Source organism: Aethina tumida, chromosome 3, assembly GCF_024364675.1.
Source record: "Aethina tumida isolate Nest 87 chromosome 3, icAetTumi1.1, whole genome shotgun sequence".
Taxonomy (NCBI): Eukaryota; Metazoa; Arthropoda; class Insecta; order Coleoptera; family Nitidulidae; genus Aethina; species Aethina tumida.
Genome location: NC_065437.1, coordinates 28,520,731 through 28,541,550, shown reverse-complemented (window position 1 = coordinate 28,541,550; position 20,820 = coordinate 28,520,731). Strand labels below are relative to the sequence as shown.

Sequence of the window (20,820 nt, the reverse complement as noted above, 5' to 3'; positions counted from 1 at the left end):
AATTTTGTTTAGGAAGTGAATTATTTATTTTACATAAAAGACTTCACAATGAATGTAATACTTATGTAACAGTCAATATAATATAAAATATTAAATATATTTCCAGTGTATTTCCGGGTATATTTAGAAGCTAAATGTATACAGTAATTGACGGGTCGTTTATGATTAATATTAGAATTGGGCCAGCCCTTTTTAATCGATAAGAAGATATTTCTGACGGCGTTAAATATTTAAAAGGTAAATGTAGCATCCTCTTAATAGTAATAACGTATGCAGTAGGTGTATTGTTAAATGGAAGGCAGCAAATTAGATTAAACTTTCCTTATTTGTTGTTAGAAACTAAGTCGTGTCATGGTACCCTTGGGCCGTATAAAAGGTCTGTAGAAAACAAGAACATCGTCAACATATTTCGCAATATTGACTTTTGCACGAAAGGACACATCCTATGTCGGAAATTGTCTGGTGCAGGGATAAATCCAATACGTTTGATATCATGTAAGTTTTAAGGATGGGCTGAACTTCAAAGTGTGTAAAATGCACCTCCTGAAAGTTCAGGCGAAATAATCAGTATATTTTGTTATGCGTTTGCGGTTCTTTGAACGGCGAAAAAATCAAATAGCTAGATATTTCAGAAGTGGAAGCATCGATAATGACAAAATTCGCAAGACACATCAATTATGGATTTTAAAATGCTCAAAGTTCGAGAGTATTCACGGCTCTGTGCTTTATACGAAGCTTCGTCGACTTTACTTGCCCATATAAATTTTCACGTGTTCTGAAGTCTAAAACCTCGTATAAAATATGTCGCGAATTCTTTTTTTATGAGTCGGTGACCCACTTAAAATCGAATTTTTTCAGTTCCCATTTATCGAGGGACAAATGGAACAGACAATGAATTATTGTTATACTTGTATTGGAAAGTTTGAGTTCTATAAATAGGTTATTAAACCAAATAGTTATTATTTATTAATGGCGACTCTAAACGATGCGCATTTTATCATTTATTTTTGTATATATTGGACAGTTGGTTTATTATTTCAAATATAAAATCCACTGCCGTGTGAGATATTTCGTTCGTGTCCTGTGATTTAATTATTACGTCATACTTACATCAAGTATTTCGGTGTTGGTGCTAATTTATGTGGATATTTATTAAAATTAAATATTTTTAGAAATATGCGGAAAACAAAAATAGATGACAAACATTAATATTGGCGAATGCGCGTAAAATTAAAATAGTTAATTTTAGGTAATTTATTACAAAACGGTTAAATAATTTTATTTTTTTATTTACAATATATTCAAAAGGCACAAAAGACGACTAAAATAAGCTGGTCGCTGAGGTAGAAAATCAGCAAAAAAGTCCTTCATTTCTGTAAAAAATACAGCAATGAGGCTACTTTTTGGAAGAGAATATGTGAACTGAACAGATACTCAATGGAAAACAATGTTCAGTTCTTATTATTCACTGATGGCATTTCATAGACTGGAAAACCAATTAGTGAAAGATATAATACCGAGTACACTAGACCTATTGTGAAGCATGGGGGAGGCTTCCATTTGCCATAGATAACATGAGTTTAAGGTGGACCTTCCAGCATGATAACGATCTGAAACAGATGTCAAAGTTAGTTCAAGAATATACTTCTCAACGAGTACGTGTAATATCTTGGCCAGCATAAAGCCCATACCTCAATCCAACTGAAAAACCTGTGGGATCAAATTGATCAGGAAATCTACGCAAAAAATGTCAAATTTGAGTGAACTCTACGAAGATGTTCAAAATCGGTGGAAAGAAATATCGAACGATTATATTGAAAAGATACTGAAATCAATAAAAAAGGTGTTTAGAAGTTATTAAGGATAATGGAATAAATAATAATAAAGGTTAAATGTACGTAAGGTTGTTTTATTTTATAGTTGTTCTACTTTTGACTTTTGAATAACTGATAATATTATGAATATTTAAACGTACACTTTTATCATGATATTATAAGATTAGAATTTTTGAGATACTAAATTAACATAGATTTAAAATAGAACGACATATCTGAAAATTTTCGACATATTTATGTTACTTTGTTACAAAATATAAAATTTGTCAAAAATATTATTAACGTGTCTTAACCATCGAATATTAGTAATGTCACAATTTTTGGGTGATTAAATAATTAGTCTCTTTATTTCATATCAAAATAATATTATACCTCGAAATTTACCAGAATACTGTCTGAAAATATTCGTAATCAACCAATTTAACATAACGTATTTTATAAAATTGCAATTGAAAATTAAACGTTATAAAAGCAAAACAAATATATTTTACAATATTAATAAACAACAGCAATGTAGTAATCGAATATTCCAACGAAGGTATCGTAATTCACAGTTGAAGTAATTACGTGATTAGACTCTCAGCAAACTGTTATTGTCGTAGCGATCCATTCATCAAACAATTTAATGAGCTTCATTACCCAGTTTGCTGTAATTGCAATTTAAAAAAATAATTTACGAAGATTTGTCTTTTTAATAAAAGTTTCAACTTATTCTAGGTTGTTTGTGGATGATTCAACTAAGTTTTAGCAAATATCTTGATGTGATATGAAATCTTATATATATTTGAATATCGAATTTTTAAAGAGTGTATTTTGATCTTGAACTTCAATTTATAAGGTTACCTTGCCGACTGCCAATTTTGCTACGTTATCCAATAAAAATTCTTAAAAAATATATACGCTATATGTAAACTTTAATAACTTAATAAATATGATTCCTTTCATTTCAATTTTACAACATAACTAACTTCTCTTTGAAACCTATCTAAAAATATATTGAAATCTACTACTCAGCAAATATATGCATTCAAAGCAGTCTATTAAAAACAGCTTCCTTATTTATTTAAAAATTTTATATTTTATTATGCCCAGAAAAAGAAGTCATTATCTTTTATTGTGGACATAAATATAAACATTTTTAAGTTTCCATAACGTATAAATTCTTAATTAATTAAGATTAACTAAAACTCAGTTCTCAATCCCACCCCCGTTTTATACTAAATGAACAAACACAAAATCTAGAGGTAAAGGTACGGTATACAAGAAATAAAACAATTAATCTTAAGAAAACCAATCTGAATAAGCCAGTATTGATCGGTAATAATGGAAAGGAAATGCGGTTTAAAGAAGTTTTAGGATCTTACAAGATTCCTAAATGAACAAAATGCGAGGAAGCTTTAGAACACGGGACAAATCGATATGTCTCGCATTGTAGGTATAACGGCTTTATTCTACGAGCGTCTTTGAATACATTATAAAAGTCGGATAAATTTGTTACAATTAATATTTATGTGCTGCTTTTCAAAAGCTCACGGATTTAAATCTTGTTTTATTGTATGTGATAATGCGGATTATAGGGAAATTATGCAATATCTAATTTTGATAATTATAATCTGAATTAAAAATCTGAAACGAAAAAGAAGTTAATTAAATTTTCAGACTGTAAACATTAAAAGCACTCTAATTAATTATGATTTTAGTTTGCCAACAAATATAATCTTATTAAACTGTTTCCCTGTAGCTTTTATAAAAGAAGAACTTTACTGGACGGATGATACAATTTCGTTAAATCTATACTTTTTATTAGACCATTAATGAAGTTTTTAATTAAATTACCAATAACGATATTGTTTTTGTCTTCCTCGTTATTACAGGAACTTAACGAGATCTATTTTTAGAAGCCACAACTCACATAAAACTATTACACTAATCGTAAAAAAGTAATAAACCAACTGATTGATTTTTAGGCATACTGAAATTTATATATAATTCTGTAGGCAATAAAGTCATTATTCCACACCTTAATCATTAAAACCTATATTTATTTAACATGTATACCTCATTAGTTCAATTGAGTTATTTATAGACTTTCAGAACATTGTAAATAACTATTTACAAATAGTTAAACAATATATTAGAAGAGAAAGGGTAGCTTAATTATTAATTTAAGTTGCTACGGTATTATGCCTCAACATTCGTCTATTATAAATGATATTTTAAATGAACCAGTCGTTATTTTATTATTTATGAAATTGCTAACAGTTTAAACATAGAACTTAAATAAATTTTCAATAATCATTAAAATCTTAGTGACATAGAAAATAGAACACATAGATCCAATGGTATGGAGTAATAAAGAGAAATAAATAATTCAAAATTCAGAGAATATTTTTTAATATCAGTTTTTAAAAATAATAATATGACTTACCTTGACATTAATCTAATGAGGTGAACAATGTCATCCCGATGTAACTCATTTTATGCCACCTCTGCTTGACGCTGATAGACTACCAAAGTACGCGAGGGAAGGGTGAATGCCAAAGTATGTGGGGGAAGGGTGAATTTTCAAGTCTCCTGCCTTTGATATCTCACACGTGTTCAATCGGTGGTAAGTCCGGAAATCTTGCTGGGCATGGCAACAAATTTACATTGAAATGTTGGGAGTTTTAAGGCAGGGCTGCAGATGGGGCTCCACAATTTCCTGGATGTGTCGCTGGGCGATCAAATTACCTCTAATGAAAATTAAAGATGTCCGACGCAATGGCACCCTATACTATACGTTATAATACCAGTTGTTAAACGTCCAGACCTTTCCCAGTGATTAAAAAATATATTCAACAAGGACATTAATGGTAAAAAAGTAATAAATGGAAATGGAAATTAAAATGGATTCATATTTCGACTCAGCTAGCTATTTGCATTTTTTGCATTTATTAACAAATGGGGGTGTAGAAAGTGGAAATAGTTTTATTGTAATGAAAGTTACACAATAAAAAAACAATATTTTAAAACTAGGTATGAAGTAACTTAAATTAAAGTAACTTTTTCCGACTTACGAACTTTTTTTAACGGTAATAAACGGAACCCGGAAATTTTCTTAATTATGATTTATGAAGATCTTTAACTTAATTTACGTTAGTCTGACAAAATTACTCTAAGCGACTGTAAATCCTTTGAAAATTCATGCATTTGAGAAGGTTTTAATGAAAATTAATATTAATATTATTTATACATTTTATTAACTGTAAGTAAAGTACAGTAAAATCTACTTTTCATTAAATGAAAGTAGAATTGTTTACTAACAATAATGTGGCCACAGAGAATTTATTTGAACAGTCATTAATTTCAATAATAAATGTCTACAACATTAATATTAATAATCAAAACTTTCCCGAAATATTTCATGACAATTAGTTGAAACATTGAAATTTAAATAACCGTTATACATTGTTTAATAATTTGAAGCTTCACTAACTGACTGACTAATAAATGTCACTTGCAACATTTTCAATTGTTCAAAATTCCATCAATGCATGTTTGTAGAATAACTTATCGAATCAATTCAATCTTCTTTGCATAATAAATCCTTCTCGTATCGTTTCTGAAGGTAAAACTTGATAAAAGGAAACGGAGACATCTCCTTTTAAGGCCATCAAATGAAATAAAGTAATTTTGAGACGCTTTTGATTGTTACGAGACTTTAATTAAAAGCGTTTTGTTTGTTTAACCTGAAATTACCTAATCAATTTTAACAGCATTTAATTATTTAATCGAAACTAGAATGCACGTCATAAAAAATTAATTCAATTTATATCTGAAGAGTTTTCAAAAATAATATTTTAAAATTTTATTAATATTTCAGTAAACGAAATTATTTGACAAAATTAGAAGTGTAACGACGCAATTTGTTTTGACCAAAATAAATTCAATAAGTTAACATTGGAACGTAAATTTTCCAGTTCAATGAAATATTCTCGAGTTTCTAACAAACTCGCAGAAACTTTGAAATTTAAGTTAATGAAGAATTTAAACACTGCTTTCATCTTAAAGTTTATAAGGTAAATGAACAAAGCACATCAGTGAAAATATTTACACAGATAATACCAAAATAATATCGTTTAAGTACGTGTTTGATAAATTTGTAAATATCTTGTTAGTCCCCTGTTTAAAACGAAATTGTCGCACATTCCTTCGATTAACCTGTTGGTTTTTGTCACACAATTAACGAGAAATGTCCTAACTGTAGAGCTGCTACAAAAATAAAATTAGATAGTTTAAAGTCATTATTCAGTTGTCGAGATAAAATCGATGAACCGTGACACGTGATCAACCCCCGACACACACACATTCACACGTTTAATTAAAACAAGTATAAATAAACGGTAAATTGATTATACGAGAGATGCTCAAGTGCACATTGGACCGAGGCAATTATTAATTTATTGATCACTTTTCCAGATGGCGTCTGGTTCATTAAGGATTTACGGTCATGTAACACATCTACCGAACACGAACGGTGCAGGTTGACCGCGGTCATTTGGCCATTGGAATATGTAATTGATTCTTTTTGAATACACCTGGTACGGAACCGTATCCAGACCGTTCCGTTTTCCGTCTAGAAATGGGCTGTGGACACAGCAAGATTAACATATATCCTAGGAAAGCCAGAAGCAAAAATAACAGCACGAAGTCTGGTAAGTACCTCTCACTAATGTCCCATTTAAATTGAATTTTGAAATGAAATTTGTTTTACAACTTGTTTTATTTTCAGTGATGGATTTAATTTACATTTTTCCTAATATTAAATACGCATGTTATTTAAATGAATTGTTATTAATTTTAAATAAATGAAACATGAATCAATTCATTTTTGGGATGTAAATAATTCGGTTAGTATTTTATCTACCAAATATTATATTATAATGTATTAATTTCAAAAAAGAACTAACAGTTAAAATTAATCGTATTTATGGAAATTGGTAATGAAAATATATATTGATTTATAATAATTGTATTTTTTGATAGAAATATATTTTGTATTCTTTAATTGTAGAGGTAAAACTAAAATATTTAAAATCTTTGCAAGACATCACAAATTGTTCATATTACTTTAATAACTAGGAATCTGAAAAAATTATTGGTTTATAATCTCTTCCATATTATCTAATTTTAAGCATTGAGAGTCACAAAAATATATATAAAAAAATTCTTAGTACACTTTTTTGAACTCATAGTTATACATACAATATCAGACTAAATCAGAGTGATCTTCTTTTTTTTAAATATTAAACAATATGTACTTACAAGGCCGATTTTTGTTCCCATAAATAATAAAACACACATATATAAATTATATTATTTAATGGCGGAATTTGTCACGTTAACGATGACTTAAAAAAATTAGACCAATACAAAAAAAATAAATCGGACATAAGTGGTCTAATATTTAAAATTCCATTCAGTATGTATTATTAGGTATTGGGTATAACACCCTCACATTTTTTGCCATAGAGGATATTAACATAGATTGGAAATTATTTCCTAGTCCACATTGTTCCAAACATTTTTAATTTGTTCAAACAAATTTGCTTTATTTGTGATCTAATTTGCTCCAATCTTCTTATCCAAAATCTCCCACAAGTTTTCTATTGGATTAAGATCGGGAGATTGAGCTGGCCACTTTAGGACTTTAGGATATTGATTTTTTATTAAACAAACCATTCATTAACAAGTAAGGGTTCATTGTCATGCTGAAATATAAATTTTAACATCCTATGTCCTATGTCCTATGTACAGTAGACATATTGTAGACTGAAAATAGTATTTTTTTCCAGTCTCTTATCCAGTTCCGACGTCTATGAGAGAAAAGAAGTCTTTCTTCTCGTTTTTGAAAGATTCACATCCACATTTCCATAAATGTTTTGATACAAGAAACTGTTCGCTTATAACTTTTTGCGATCTTTCTGAATCCGACTGTATGTCAACTATCTCTTATTTGACAGTTTTTATTTCTAATTTACAGTATTATGGTACAAAATAAAAACTTTTGTTGTCTTTGACATCCCACTTAATCTGCAAGCTGATCACGAATTGGTACAGAAATTTAAGAGTAATTTCTTGGGGATTTGAGGGACGAAATCTGTTAGGAACAACAATATCCAAGTGTCTTACAAATACATTTCCTGTACTTTCATCTAAATATGTTTTATCCTAATTTAGAGCTGAAACTGATGAACAAGGTGATATGTGTCACTAAGTATTTAGTTGCTATGGAAAGAACATATCAGGAGTATCGGATAAGGACAAGCTAAATAATTTAGGTTAAAGAATTATTTAATATAGCTAATCCCAAAAGTACAGAAAAAATTACCATACGCCCTTTATCTGTATAAAAAAGATAAAATTAACTTTAACATAAAAGAAAATAAGTCGTATTGATCAATATGCATCTGATTTCAGTCGCTTGATTAGTCTGTTAAACGAGTAGTCAGTTATTCCTAACTTATCGTTGAAAAAAGTTCGTAAAAGAGCTCTCTTTATATTGATGTAAAGAAAAAAAAATCTCCGATTTCTCTGACCCATAATACTTGAAAGTTAAAGATAAGAGAAGGAAAAATAACTTTTTTACATTCAATTATTAACATTGACTCACTCTACTACCACAGTTATAAAGTCATATTATTTATGGTTCCATCAATGCTTTCTCTATATTTTAAAAAATTAAGTAATAGCAAATTACCAACAAAAATAACATGATTACCGATCAATATGTGCCTCCATATAATCCGGATTGTTAAAATATTATTTTTAGGCAAACATGTAAAAAATGGAAACACATTTTAAAAAAAAAGTATGAACATTGCAGAGTTCCACTGACAATTTTTTTGTAAAAAATATTTCGTACATTCTGTTTGAAATTCATAAACTAGTGCCAATTAACTCACTGGACATTTTGTAACCAGGTATCATTAAATTGAATTCATGAATGGATTCTAGTCCATGAATGAAATCATATTGATTGTAAGTGTAACACTGCGAGATTGGATATATATCACTTATTGATTTTCCTCTTGCAAGGGGCAATTACATTCCAGAAGAGAAACCTTTCTTTTACAGCTTCGAATAATCCCTCAAATAGTTCTTTTTTGTACTGTGGGTAAATAATTTCACATTTCACATTTATTCATATTGTATTTTGGATCGTTATGTTAAAATTAAACACTCCAGGGATATTCGGAGCGAAAACAAATAAATTGTTTGTGATACATTACATCAAAATCAAATAACGGGAAAATTAATTAATCATGTCGATCAGATAACAGTTGAATTAACATTTCAAATTTCATTTAAATTAGTGAAATAAAATGATTTTTAAAATAGATTAATAAAATTATTATTTATTTAACAATACATATTATAATTAGTATAATCAGAGAACAGTGGACGAAATAAAGATAAGTACATTGAACACATAAATACAGCGGTAATGAATATGTATCATTTTTTTAAATTAATGAGGAATTAAAGATCCATTATGATCTGGACACTTACTGTGTCAATAATTACAATTTTTCGAAGAGCCTTCTGTAACTAATCATCATGCTTGGCCAAACAGAATAGAAACTCATCATAACATATCAAAGTATTAGTTCTATACACTATTCTTTTAATTCAATGTGTCAGGAAGCACTATCTGGGAACTATAAGAAAAATGTCTAAAAGACTGAATTTCATGGTTTCTTCTTCTGTAAACCACTGATTGGAAATTATACAATTGGTCACAAAGCAATCTTGCGGAACTAAATTTCTAAGTCGATATAGTCCTTCGACGTCTTCATAAATCTTATCCTTGTTCACGACCATCTTTAGGTTACACATTCCAACAATTCAAGAGAAATATTTTAATACAACTAAGGAGAATACTGAAGTCTTGTTAAAACTCAAAACTTAACCTTTGAAATCCAATCATTTTTTATCCTCCTATTATCAATAATGCATTCATTCTGTGTAGTATATTTTCTATGTAATTTAAGTTTATTAAACTAATTTAAAATTAGTCAATGTCGAGTCTCAACCATTAATCAAGGCATAACTTTTAGGACACTCTTTAAATCAAAAAATGAGATCTGGTATAGGTAAATGGTATGGGGTTTTCACATACTTTTCTGTCACTTCCTGTTTCATCGAAAATGGTTCCGTTTTCGAATTCTCGATCAGACTTAATATTTTTAGTGCCATTTTTAATATTGTAACTAGATATCAGAAAATTACAATCGCAAAGACTCATTGAGGCATCTTTCGAAAAGAGAACTTTTTGGTGAATACCAATTTATTTGGGAGTGGATTAAAAATAACCCCATAAATTAAATTATTATTAATAAAGGATAATAAAGGGCTCTAAAGAATCAAATAGGCGTAATGTCAGTCTATCACAGGGTATTCCATTTAAAAATTTCCATTCGGAAACGGTGAAACCGGATGTGACCTAAAAGTTAAAAATATGTGAAAACTCTCCTCTCTCCATACCATTTATCTATACCAGATCACAATTTGATATACCGAGTGTCCTAGAAGTTATATCTTGTCTAATGGATTCGTTGACATCCAATATAGATTTATTAAATTTATACATACAGTACCGGCCATAATTATAGTAATTAAGGTCAGAATTATATAAACTTTTTACTGTATGGCCTTTCATTGCTCTCTGTTAATTTAAGTTAAATATTAAACAACATTTTGCTTCCATATATTGAAGAAATGATGCTATTCATATATGTGTTTCAACATGAAAACGATCCCAAATACAAATCTAAAATTGTGACTGATTGGTAAAAAGATCAAAGCATCAACGTTTTGTCTTACTCGTCCCTATCTCCAGACACCAACCCTAGAGGGAACATATGAGATCACATTTATAACCAAATTCGACATTCAAATTTTATAAACTTGAATGAACTATCAGCAAAGGAATATTAACATGTATATTCGGAAAATCTATGCCACGAAGAAGGGCCAAAATTATAAAACTAAAAGGATATTATATAAAGTGTTAATGATAAATTAAATAATACAGATTTAATGATGAATAATCTCTTTCAAAATTAATGTTACTAGATATATATATATATATATTCCCAGTTCAATTACCAAAAAAGTATGTTACATTTAACATTTTAAAGAGTTACTTTAAAAGTGATTTACGTGATTTTCCTGCAATATAATGCAAATAATTCCAATTCTATATATCACCAATTCGTATAAATATTCGACGTTCTAAATTTAAATTTATATCGCTAGTTTCTCATGGATTGATTGCGAAATGAAAGCCGAAAATTATGTTTGTGGCTGCCAAATAAATGACTCATTACACTTTTAAAATCAACATAATGCTGAAAAAACACGACCTCAATATTCCGATTCAATACGGATTATATTTAAATGGCGCCTGACATGAAATTTCAGTTATACCGTGAATTTATTGCAATTCAATTTTATATGTCGGGAACGTGCCAAGTACTTTTTGTTTCTGCAATCGTTAATTAACAATTCAACATTTAATCCTTTTATAATTTATAAAATCCCCTTGAATTACTATTAAACACCGATGGAATATCACAATGATATTGAAACGAATCTCTGAAGAGGCGGAAATTAATTTCATCGATTGTTTTGTTTACGTGACGAACCGCGACGAAAAATATCTAGTTTACACGTCCTTCCTGCAATTATTCAACTAGCAATTTGTTTGCAATTATTCGACCAGAAGAACCGCATAACAAACGCGCAAAATCATCGACGGCCATAAAAAAGATTACGTTTTCAGTTATTCGTCTCCAAATAGCACGATAAAACGGATCATATTTCGCTTTGAGCATTGCTTTATGACGCACAATGCACTTCGTAACGTAATTTATTTTTCCTTTATGTTCTTTGTCAGTATATAAACGTGTTAGAAAAAAAATGAACGAAATTCTACAGTTTCACGGAAGAATCATTTGCAATGCGTAAAAGTAAGGAAAATTATCCGTTGTTTTATTTAGGACTAAATCGGTTCGGCCTGCTTTTCTAAATTTAGGCAGGCTTAACCTTCTTATAGAAGCAGGCCAGCATAAGGGGTGGCGGCAACTAGTTATCGGGAATTTCACGCTTATCTGGCTTTTACGCCAAATAACATAATTTCAAACTTAATTTACTGGAGGTTGCCTGTATATGCCGTAAGATAACGACGGAAATCAATTTTCCTTCGTTGTGTTGAATGATTTCCTCCATCAGATTCCATTTTTTATTGTTCGATGGACGCAAATAAATTTTTCAAATAACAGAATATCCGCTACGACTCAGTTTGATTCGCGTTTTATTTGTGAATGCTGAGCACTAAATCGGGCAGGAATTTCTATTTAATTTTAATTGAGAAAAGTTTTATAAATTGCTCCTGCTGGAATCTCATAATTTACTTCACAGAAACGGTATGGGCAAAAGGAAGTAAGGAGTAATAAGAAAACTAAAACATTTTAAATCTTTGATAACGTTTTATAAGCGTAGGTTTTTTCATCTAACAATAAGAGGAATCATGACCTTTAAAACATTGAAATAGTCATAACGTTCCTGTCGTCATGTGACCATATGTCGCTGAATTCCTGAGCGAAATGTTGCTTATGTGGGAAGAACAGACGATATTTCCCAGGCTGTTTGGTCTGAAACAATTTCAGGACTAAAAATATTCACGAAAAGGCCACCATAAAAACTTTGATGTTTGTCCTTCGTTATCATATTCGCTGCATTTAATTTGAATCTGTCAGACACAACTGACAAATATAAAATAAATCATCCGGACACATGGCGTGAAGTGGCACACGAAGGCACATAGAATAGACGACTAATAAAACAATATGCTGTTCTAATTTATTCGAAAGTGACGCCGAATAATTGGGAATCGATGTACTAGAGTAAATGGTGTTCATTGTTAAAAAAATGAATCGAATGGAGCTCCAATTAAATACCTCTCTCGGTATTATAATTTCTACTAATTTCAATTTTAATTAGAAATTAATTTATATTAATTACCATATTATGATGTATATTAATACATTCCTTAATTATCATCATATTTATATATTCGAATATGATAATTTCATTTATATACAGTAGTGGTCATTATTATAGTAACTGGTTAGAATGTTAAATATTTTAGCCATAATTCTTTTATTTAATTAAAATAATTAAATTGTATACACCGTATTATAAGAACTATTATATTCTTATTCTATAAATTGTTACATATATATTTCTGAATTGGACTGGACATAAATATAGCAACTTCAATTTTGAAAAAGATTTTTAAAGATTAAATCTGTGTTATTTAAATTAACATTAGAACATTAATATCCTTTTTGTTTTACCCATGCATGGGCTCGAATATTTTCCGAATATACGACATGATTATAATATTATATATAATTTGCTTTGTCGAATTAATTTAAATTTGTAAACTATTTCTGTCGAATTTGGTGATTCTGCAAGTTCCCCATGGGGTGGATTTCCAGAGATTGGGAAGGACAAATATCGATGGTTAGGTCTTTTAATCAATTTCTCACAATTTTTTGTGTTTGGGATCGTTTTTAGGTTGAAATATTTTTATTAATAGTTTCATTTCTTCAATATATGTAAGAACATTGTTGTTTAATATAATTCATAATATAATTCAGTTAGGCCCGCCAGAAGAATTGAAGCAACCCCATAATATGTTATAATTGAATTGCGGATATAATAATCTTTTTGTATATAATAGTTTTGTCTCTGTAGAAAGTTTAAAATACGCACAAAAATCATGCTTTTATAAATTAAATTTACACTCATCACTAAAAGCTACTCGTGGTCCATAGAATGTAATCCTGAGCAAGACATGCTTAGTAAAAACTAAAGTTTTTAAAGACCTATTTCCACCAGATTTACTTTAATTTCGGTTGATTTAAATTCAGTTGGATTATTTCTTTGGCATTCACATTGTACTGTTGCCGATTTTTCTTTCAACTTATATAACTTAGATAAATTTCTTAGCCATCTCTTCTTATTGAACACAGAATTATAATTTTTCTTACAGTTTCGACCAATAATTAAATAATCATATAAAATTAGATTGACCAGACAGAACAATAACAAAAAAAAAACGATAAACTTTGTAGGTACTGGCATTCAATTCAACTAATACAGCTCACATTTTAATATAGTTATTAAGACTTTGAATAAGTTTTCGCTGTTTCCTCAAAAATGGCAGTAGCAGTACTCAGTATCTGGCTATAATTTTTGGTATATGCTAATTCCGAAAAAGTCTGCTTTTGTTCCAAATAAAGTGTATTTACGGGGCACTATTTTATTCAGAAGAAAAGAAGATGAAGCACATATAATTTTTGCGGTGACATTGCTCTGTCGGATACGTTATGCAGAGACTGGTTTCATTTTGAACTTCAGGATAAAAATCGTTCTGGCGCAACAAACAAATTTAAAGACAAATAATTGGAGGAATTACCCGATCAACAGTTACAAAATGTGTTAGGAATGATTCAGAAGCAAGGACATTGGGTGCCGTATAATTTAAAACCGAATTGCGTTTTCTCAGGTGTGAACTACTGCTCTAACGTGAGTTTTTTACACTGTATCGTAACTAACGATGAAAAGTGGATACACAACGATAATCCAAAGCGTAAAAAATCGTATGATAAGCCCGAATATGCATCAGTATCGTCCGCAAAACCAAATATTCACGGTTCGAAGATTCTTCTCTGCGAAAAATACTAAAGAATGGATCGATTCTTAGATATATGGTTTTTCCAACGAGGAATTTATATGCTCCCAGAAAGATGAGAGAAAGTAGAGCTAGTGATGGGCAATACTTTCAGTGAAATATTTTTGTTTCTTATATATTAAATAAAGCTTTTTGTAAAAGAATCATGGAGAACTTATTCAAGGTGTTAATATTTTAACACTGTTCTGTATTTGTAATATATTTATTGTATTGGATGGAAAATGTGATTATTAATAATATATTATAATACATTTTTCTAGCCGAAAAAAATTAATTAAATCTTAATTAATTAATTAAATTAATGTTTTTAGATTGAACTGTGAAATGTCGGGAAGGGGTAACGATTTTGAGATTCCATATTGTTCATTTGTAACGTCTATTTACACTTTACTCGAAACGACACACTATTTAATTCTGTATTACTAACTAACAATAATGATATCGACAAAACGAAAATGTGTCCGTGGACCGCAACGATCAATTTCTAACTAACTCGTCATTTCTTCACTGACGCCTTTTCTCAAAGTGATTTTGTCTTAATACTAATTCTGCGACACAGCCATACTGACTTAACCCCCGTTCTCGTGTGCCCCTAAAATATCAAACAAACATCTTTGGCATTTGTCAGTTTTTCTAACACAAATTTCAAACGTTCGACTAACTCTTCAAATGTATTTCCAACTATCAAGATATCATAGTCAGAAAGGCATTCTCCCTCTTTTAGTTTACTATCAAAAACAGACGACAATGTTGCAACAAGAGTATCAATTCCCTCGTATCGTGCAATAAATAAGCCTTTGAACTGTAATTAGGTGATGCCCGGGAAACATCTTTGCGTCATCCATTGTGAAGCACTCCCTTCAAGTGCTTGGCTGAGTGCAATAATTAGTGCACTACCCCCTAGTCGATTTTCTTCTATACACTTCTCCACTACTGCACACCAAGACACCGGATCACTTCCAAACTTGTCAAGGTTAAACTTTGGCAACGACACATTTTGAGTTTGTTGGACTATATATTCTATATTCAGCTACCCATTGGTGCCTTCGTTTTGCTTAGTTTATTTATTATTTGTCTTAATACTAATTCCCCGACATAAAATTCAGGTTTTTCCACAAATTGATTTGGAACATTTGAAATAATAAAATAATAACCGATGTCTTATAATATAATAAGCTTATGCTTAGTGCACATTTTATTTATCTGTCTCAAGACCAACATTGTTGTGTTGATTACAGATACCCCTGAGAAAACAGAAGCAGAGGAGGATGAGGGAATTGAAAATGATACGGAGAATGGGGAAAATTTAGAAGACTGCGACCAAAGGAAAACAATCAAAGTTAAACCATTTGGTGGACCACTTTTAGCACAAACGTGTGTAGTTACCTTGTCTCAGTTAAAATAAATTTTTTGATGTGTCTTCGTTATTACAGAGAGATATCTACAAGCCAGCAAGACTTTTTCAAAATGCTTGATGATAAAATCGAAAACGTAAGTAATTCATTGTTTTAGCATGTCATGCATATCAGGCCTTTCTCTGATTAGAACAGTCAGTTCCAGCAACGTGACATATTTTGTCATTACTCACGGTATTAACATCGCAATATACATATAACTCTGATTTAGAAAATCACATTGTGACAATTATTGATGATTTAGATAGACTAACCCTAATCCAAATTTATACCAGTGAAGCTACGTCACCTCTCTGTACTTTTTCCATATTCACTCACACATGAATGAACGTTTTAAAAGATGGAGAATGGGTTAAATAAAATAAAAAACTCTTCCTAAAATAGGCCAAAAACTCGATTAAACCGTACCCAGCGATGTTTCATAAACGTCCTCACTCCAAAATTTAAAACCTAATCCGTGCCCAACCAACAAAGCACCTATTTTTCCTCCTCTTCGCGTTTGTTTATCGTACATCTGCAGTTTAAACTTGTGTGTAAAACCGCACAGGGTCCCGACTACAACTCGGAAAGCGAAACAGAAAAAGCCGCCGAGGCCGCCAGATTGAGCTCGCTGCTCAAGGATTGGGAGACGGCGAGCGCCGGATCCCGCTCCCTTCCCGCCACCCCGAAGAGGAGGCCCCTGAAGGCGCCGCTGGCAGTCGGGGGACCTTCGATGGAGGGCGTCCGATCGGCGGAGGCGGTGATGGCCAGGGGAATGGTGGAGAGGCAGCATCAGCCGCCGCCGCCGCACGACCGAAACTACGTTTCGCAGGTGAGTCGAAATGCGCCGCGTTAATGAGGACGGCCTATTCCGTCGCCGGTGTGTGCGCAATTTAATTTCTTTCGAGATCATTAAAATAACGATAGCCTTGTATCTCCCATCCATTCATCTTAAGCTGGTTTACAAAGATACTTTGGAGCATCGCGTGCGAAATTTTCTCCATGAATCACGAATAGTTTCACTAATGAATGACTCTGTTTAGGTATTGTGGTGTAATTGAACAAAGAAAATAGCGGGAAGAATGGGGGTACTCGCATTAATGAGCAAAAAAATAATTAATAGCAAGGCATCTAAAGAAAACGTATTTATGTATTTTATCCAAATGTGTAAATGGCGAATGCGCAGGTTAAAATGTCATTTGTAATTTAAAAATAAACAGTTTTTTTATGAAAGGATAAAGATAAAAGTATAGAAAATTTCTTTCTTTTATACGTTAGTAAAGCGTTGTTATATTAAATTGAAAATAACTACTTCTACAACAACGAAACCTGTAAACGATATATGATATAACAATCACGTTTAAGTAATGTAATGATCACTGATATAAATATGGTTGCACCTTATTGTGTACGATAATAATCGTATAATAATTGTGTACCATTACGTTTTAAAAAATTGTAAGTAACAAGTAAATATTGTTCAGTCTTAATAACAGTGAATTCTCTTTATTTTCATAACATTCATTAACATATTGTATTATCTCACAAAATCCTCAAGAAATTTAATATTGTATAGTAATCGATATTATTTGTTCACATTTCAAAAAGAAGTTACACAAAAGAAAACTTTAAATTATTAAAGTAGAAATGAAATAGAAACTTTACTTTGAAGTTAAAGAATATTCAATACGGAAAACATAGTAATATAGTTGATATCATTATACCATACATTTTTTTCAAATTAAATTACAAAATTTTACTTTAAATATGATTTTTGTTAAAATTCTTATACTGTTTGAAATATAAATTTAGATTTAAAGATCGTAGATAATCTTTAAAATTTATTACTGCTATTCGTTTCATCAATTTCAAATTTTTTTTGTTATAAGGATCTTCGAAATTTATTAGAGATTTTTACAAAATATTTGGATAATAAAAAAGTAAATGTTATATGCAGTAATAAATAGAAATTAAAAAAAAAAAAAAACATAAATTATAATTCTATTACAATAAACGTCTTTTGTAGTGGGTAATTTTAATTTTTTTAGATTAAATAGATTTAAAAATACACCGTTCCAAGAAATTAACGCATCCACCAACTGATTATTATTAATATTTTCTTAAAACAGGAAAAATAAACGCACTTTACATTTATTTAAAAATTGGTTTTTATTTATAATTGGTACCAAAACCTCAAACGTTTCCCAAAATATGTTCTATCGGGTTAAGATCTGAACTGTAAGCTGGCCAGGCCATCTAATTGCCCATAGAGCATGGTCCACTAGGTATTAGTTTCGTTTTTGTACAAGCTCATCAGACTGCAATACAATTGAACACATCTGGGTCCACCTTCAAATACAAATTTGGACTCGGAACCACCAACTTCAAAATTAGGATGAGCTTACTAATATTCTTAGAGAGAAATGGATAGCTATAGTCCAAAATTTTATTCTACACTGATTATAAATATACCAAGGAAAGTAAAAGCTTTACATACAGCAAATAGAGACCAATCAAACAATGAAAAGTACTGAAAAATGTAGTGGTTAATATTATGCTGTTTTATTAATTTTTTACGGAGTTTAGTAATAATAGGTTCATTAATGGTTAAAAATTTCTGTTGTTAATGAAATTTTGCTTAATTTATCCAAATTACGTTGATTAAAAGTTACTTTGATAACATATTCAGTGCTATAAAATGTCATTAGTATACTGATGTTTGAAATAATTCAAATTATTCACTTCAAAAGACGCGTAGTGTATTTTTTACATATTATAGTTATTTCACCAAAATACAGTTAAATAATAAAAATCCGAAAGGTTTTGTTGTTATTACCGGGAAATCTCCGGAAATTGATTGAGTATGAGGCAGGAACATCTGGCCCCGCTTCCGGTCTCAGGGGATATATGTACGTATGCTTTACTGGAAGCTACAATTTTTCTAGTTAAGACGCAAGGATTTTCTTAAAAACAATAAAAACGTATATGAATCGTACTTGATCATAAAATGTACAGTTAAACCCCTCAATATGAATTTAATATTCCAGATCAGTCAAAACATAATACATCAGTCGTTCGGAGTATCGCAAATGTACAAACCAAACCCATACAACAATCCAAACTACATTGCTCCGAGTTCGTCGCACCAAGTGCCAGCATATCCATCAGCACTGCAGTACTCCGCCATCAGTCCAATGTACAACAGCCAACCGACATATCCAGCGCCTTCAGTCAGACAATACGCGGGCTATAACCAGCACGGCAGCCCCATAAAGTCGTACGTGAACAGCTCGCCGAAACACATTCCTTACGATCAACCGACGGTCTACAGCCCTAGTCACAAACTGTACGGACCCCCAGTACAAGTGCCAACGCCAAAGACATATAGCAATGGGGAGGTGCTGCAGTCGCAAATGTACTCGCAGCACCAGCTCCAGTATCAGCAGTACAAAGTGGCGAGGGAGCAGGTGCTGGCACAGCACCAGCCACAGCAGCCCGCACCGTACAGGGTCGTACGCAACTACCAAAGCAGCATTACCATTCCGATCATGAAAAACCCACAGCCGGACATGAGTTCACTTCATCGGAAGCAGTACGAACTCACGTGATCCTTCCCTAACCTCTAAAGTCGTTTCTTTAGTTAAAATTATTGTGGAATACGACAAGACTATACTGAAATGTGCCAAACTGGGGTCCTTAGATATGACTTGCATCTGTAAAGAATATGGCAATTGTCAACAGTAACAAACCAAATATACTGAACAAAAGTTATTTTATAAAACTATATTGAGGGACTTAATGACGAGACAATAGCAGGCAAAATTACACATCATTTACTTAAAAGTTAATGTTTATCCATATCCCTTATATGTTTGTGGTAACAAAATATTAGGCAATTGTCATTAAATTAAATAGGGTGTTCTTACTCTTTTGTGATAGTAAATGAGTATATTCTAAATCGATCTCTAATTGTTTGTAAATTTACTAAGAAAAGTAGTAAGCCCTGTTTTGCTAACATATAAATTTAAAAAAAAACTCTAATTATTGTAAAAGTTTCTCTTTTACAATGTTACTGAGAGTACCTTATAGTAGCTTTAAATTAAAGAACATATTGACAATTATAGCCAAATATATAAGTAATAATTTAAGGCTTCTATAGTCATATGAATCTCTTATTATGATATTAAATTATAATCCATATAAATATTGTACAGTTGTAAATTGAGTTTGAAGTTACTAGATAATTGTATTTATATTATATCCCTATAGATAATTTATGTTAAAGTAATTAAATATTATCTATATAAATTTCAAATAGAATATATGTACATGTTAGAAAACTCTTTGAAATGTGATATTGTATTATTAGAAAATCATTTCATTCAAGTTAACGGAATTAAACAGTAGCACCAGATCTTGCCTAAGCGATAAGTAAATATTTTTTTCTAGCTGTCCACATTGTCAATAATTTTCATGTCTATAAAATCAGATAATTATTATGAATCAAAACAGATAAGCATAAAAAATTATTTAAATATTAACTTGAATGAAATGCAAAAAATTAAATGTTTAATGTCGAAGATGCCAATGAATGTGGCTTTTTGTTTTATTTTCGTATACGCATTGTGCAATAAATTTGTAGTTTTTATATTTACTGCAGCAAATAAATCATATCGATATTTCTATACATATAAAGTAAAGTTGTATAAATTTTGTTTTGTTATTGTTAACATAAGATTTCAGAAATAAATATTTAGTCACTGTTTTGAGTAAAATTAATTATAAG

At 30.6% G+C, this 20,820-nt stretch overlaps 1 protein-coding gene across 1 annotated transcript in view; it reads left to right on the top strand.

Annotated features, from left to right (window-relative positions):
• LOC109606923 (uncharacterized) overlaps positions 1 to 20,798 on the top strand; it is a 33,013-nt gene extending 12,215 nt beyond the window's left edge. Inside the window, exons 2-6 of the mRNA XM_049964474.1 lie at positions 6,294 to 6,529; positions 15,879 to 16,014; positions 16,074 to 16,131; positions 16,603 to 16,866; positions 19,082 to 20,798. Coding sequence (XP_049820431.1) covers positions 6,457 to 6,529; positions 15,879 to 16,014; positions 16,074 to 16,131; positions 16,603 to 16,866; positions 19,082 to 19,642 — 1,092 coding nt within the window. The 5' untranslated portion in view covers positions 6,294 to 6,456 and the 3' untranslated portion in view covers positions 19,643 to 20,798. The remainder of the gene's footprint in view (positions 1 to 6,293; positions 6,530 to 15,878; positions 16,015 to 16,073; positions 16,132 to 16,602; positions 16,867 to 19,081) is intronic.
• Positions 20,799 to 20,820: the final 22 nt, after the last annotated feature.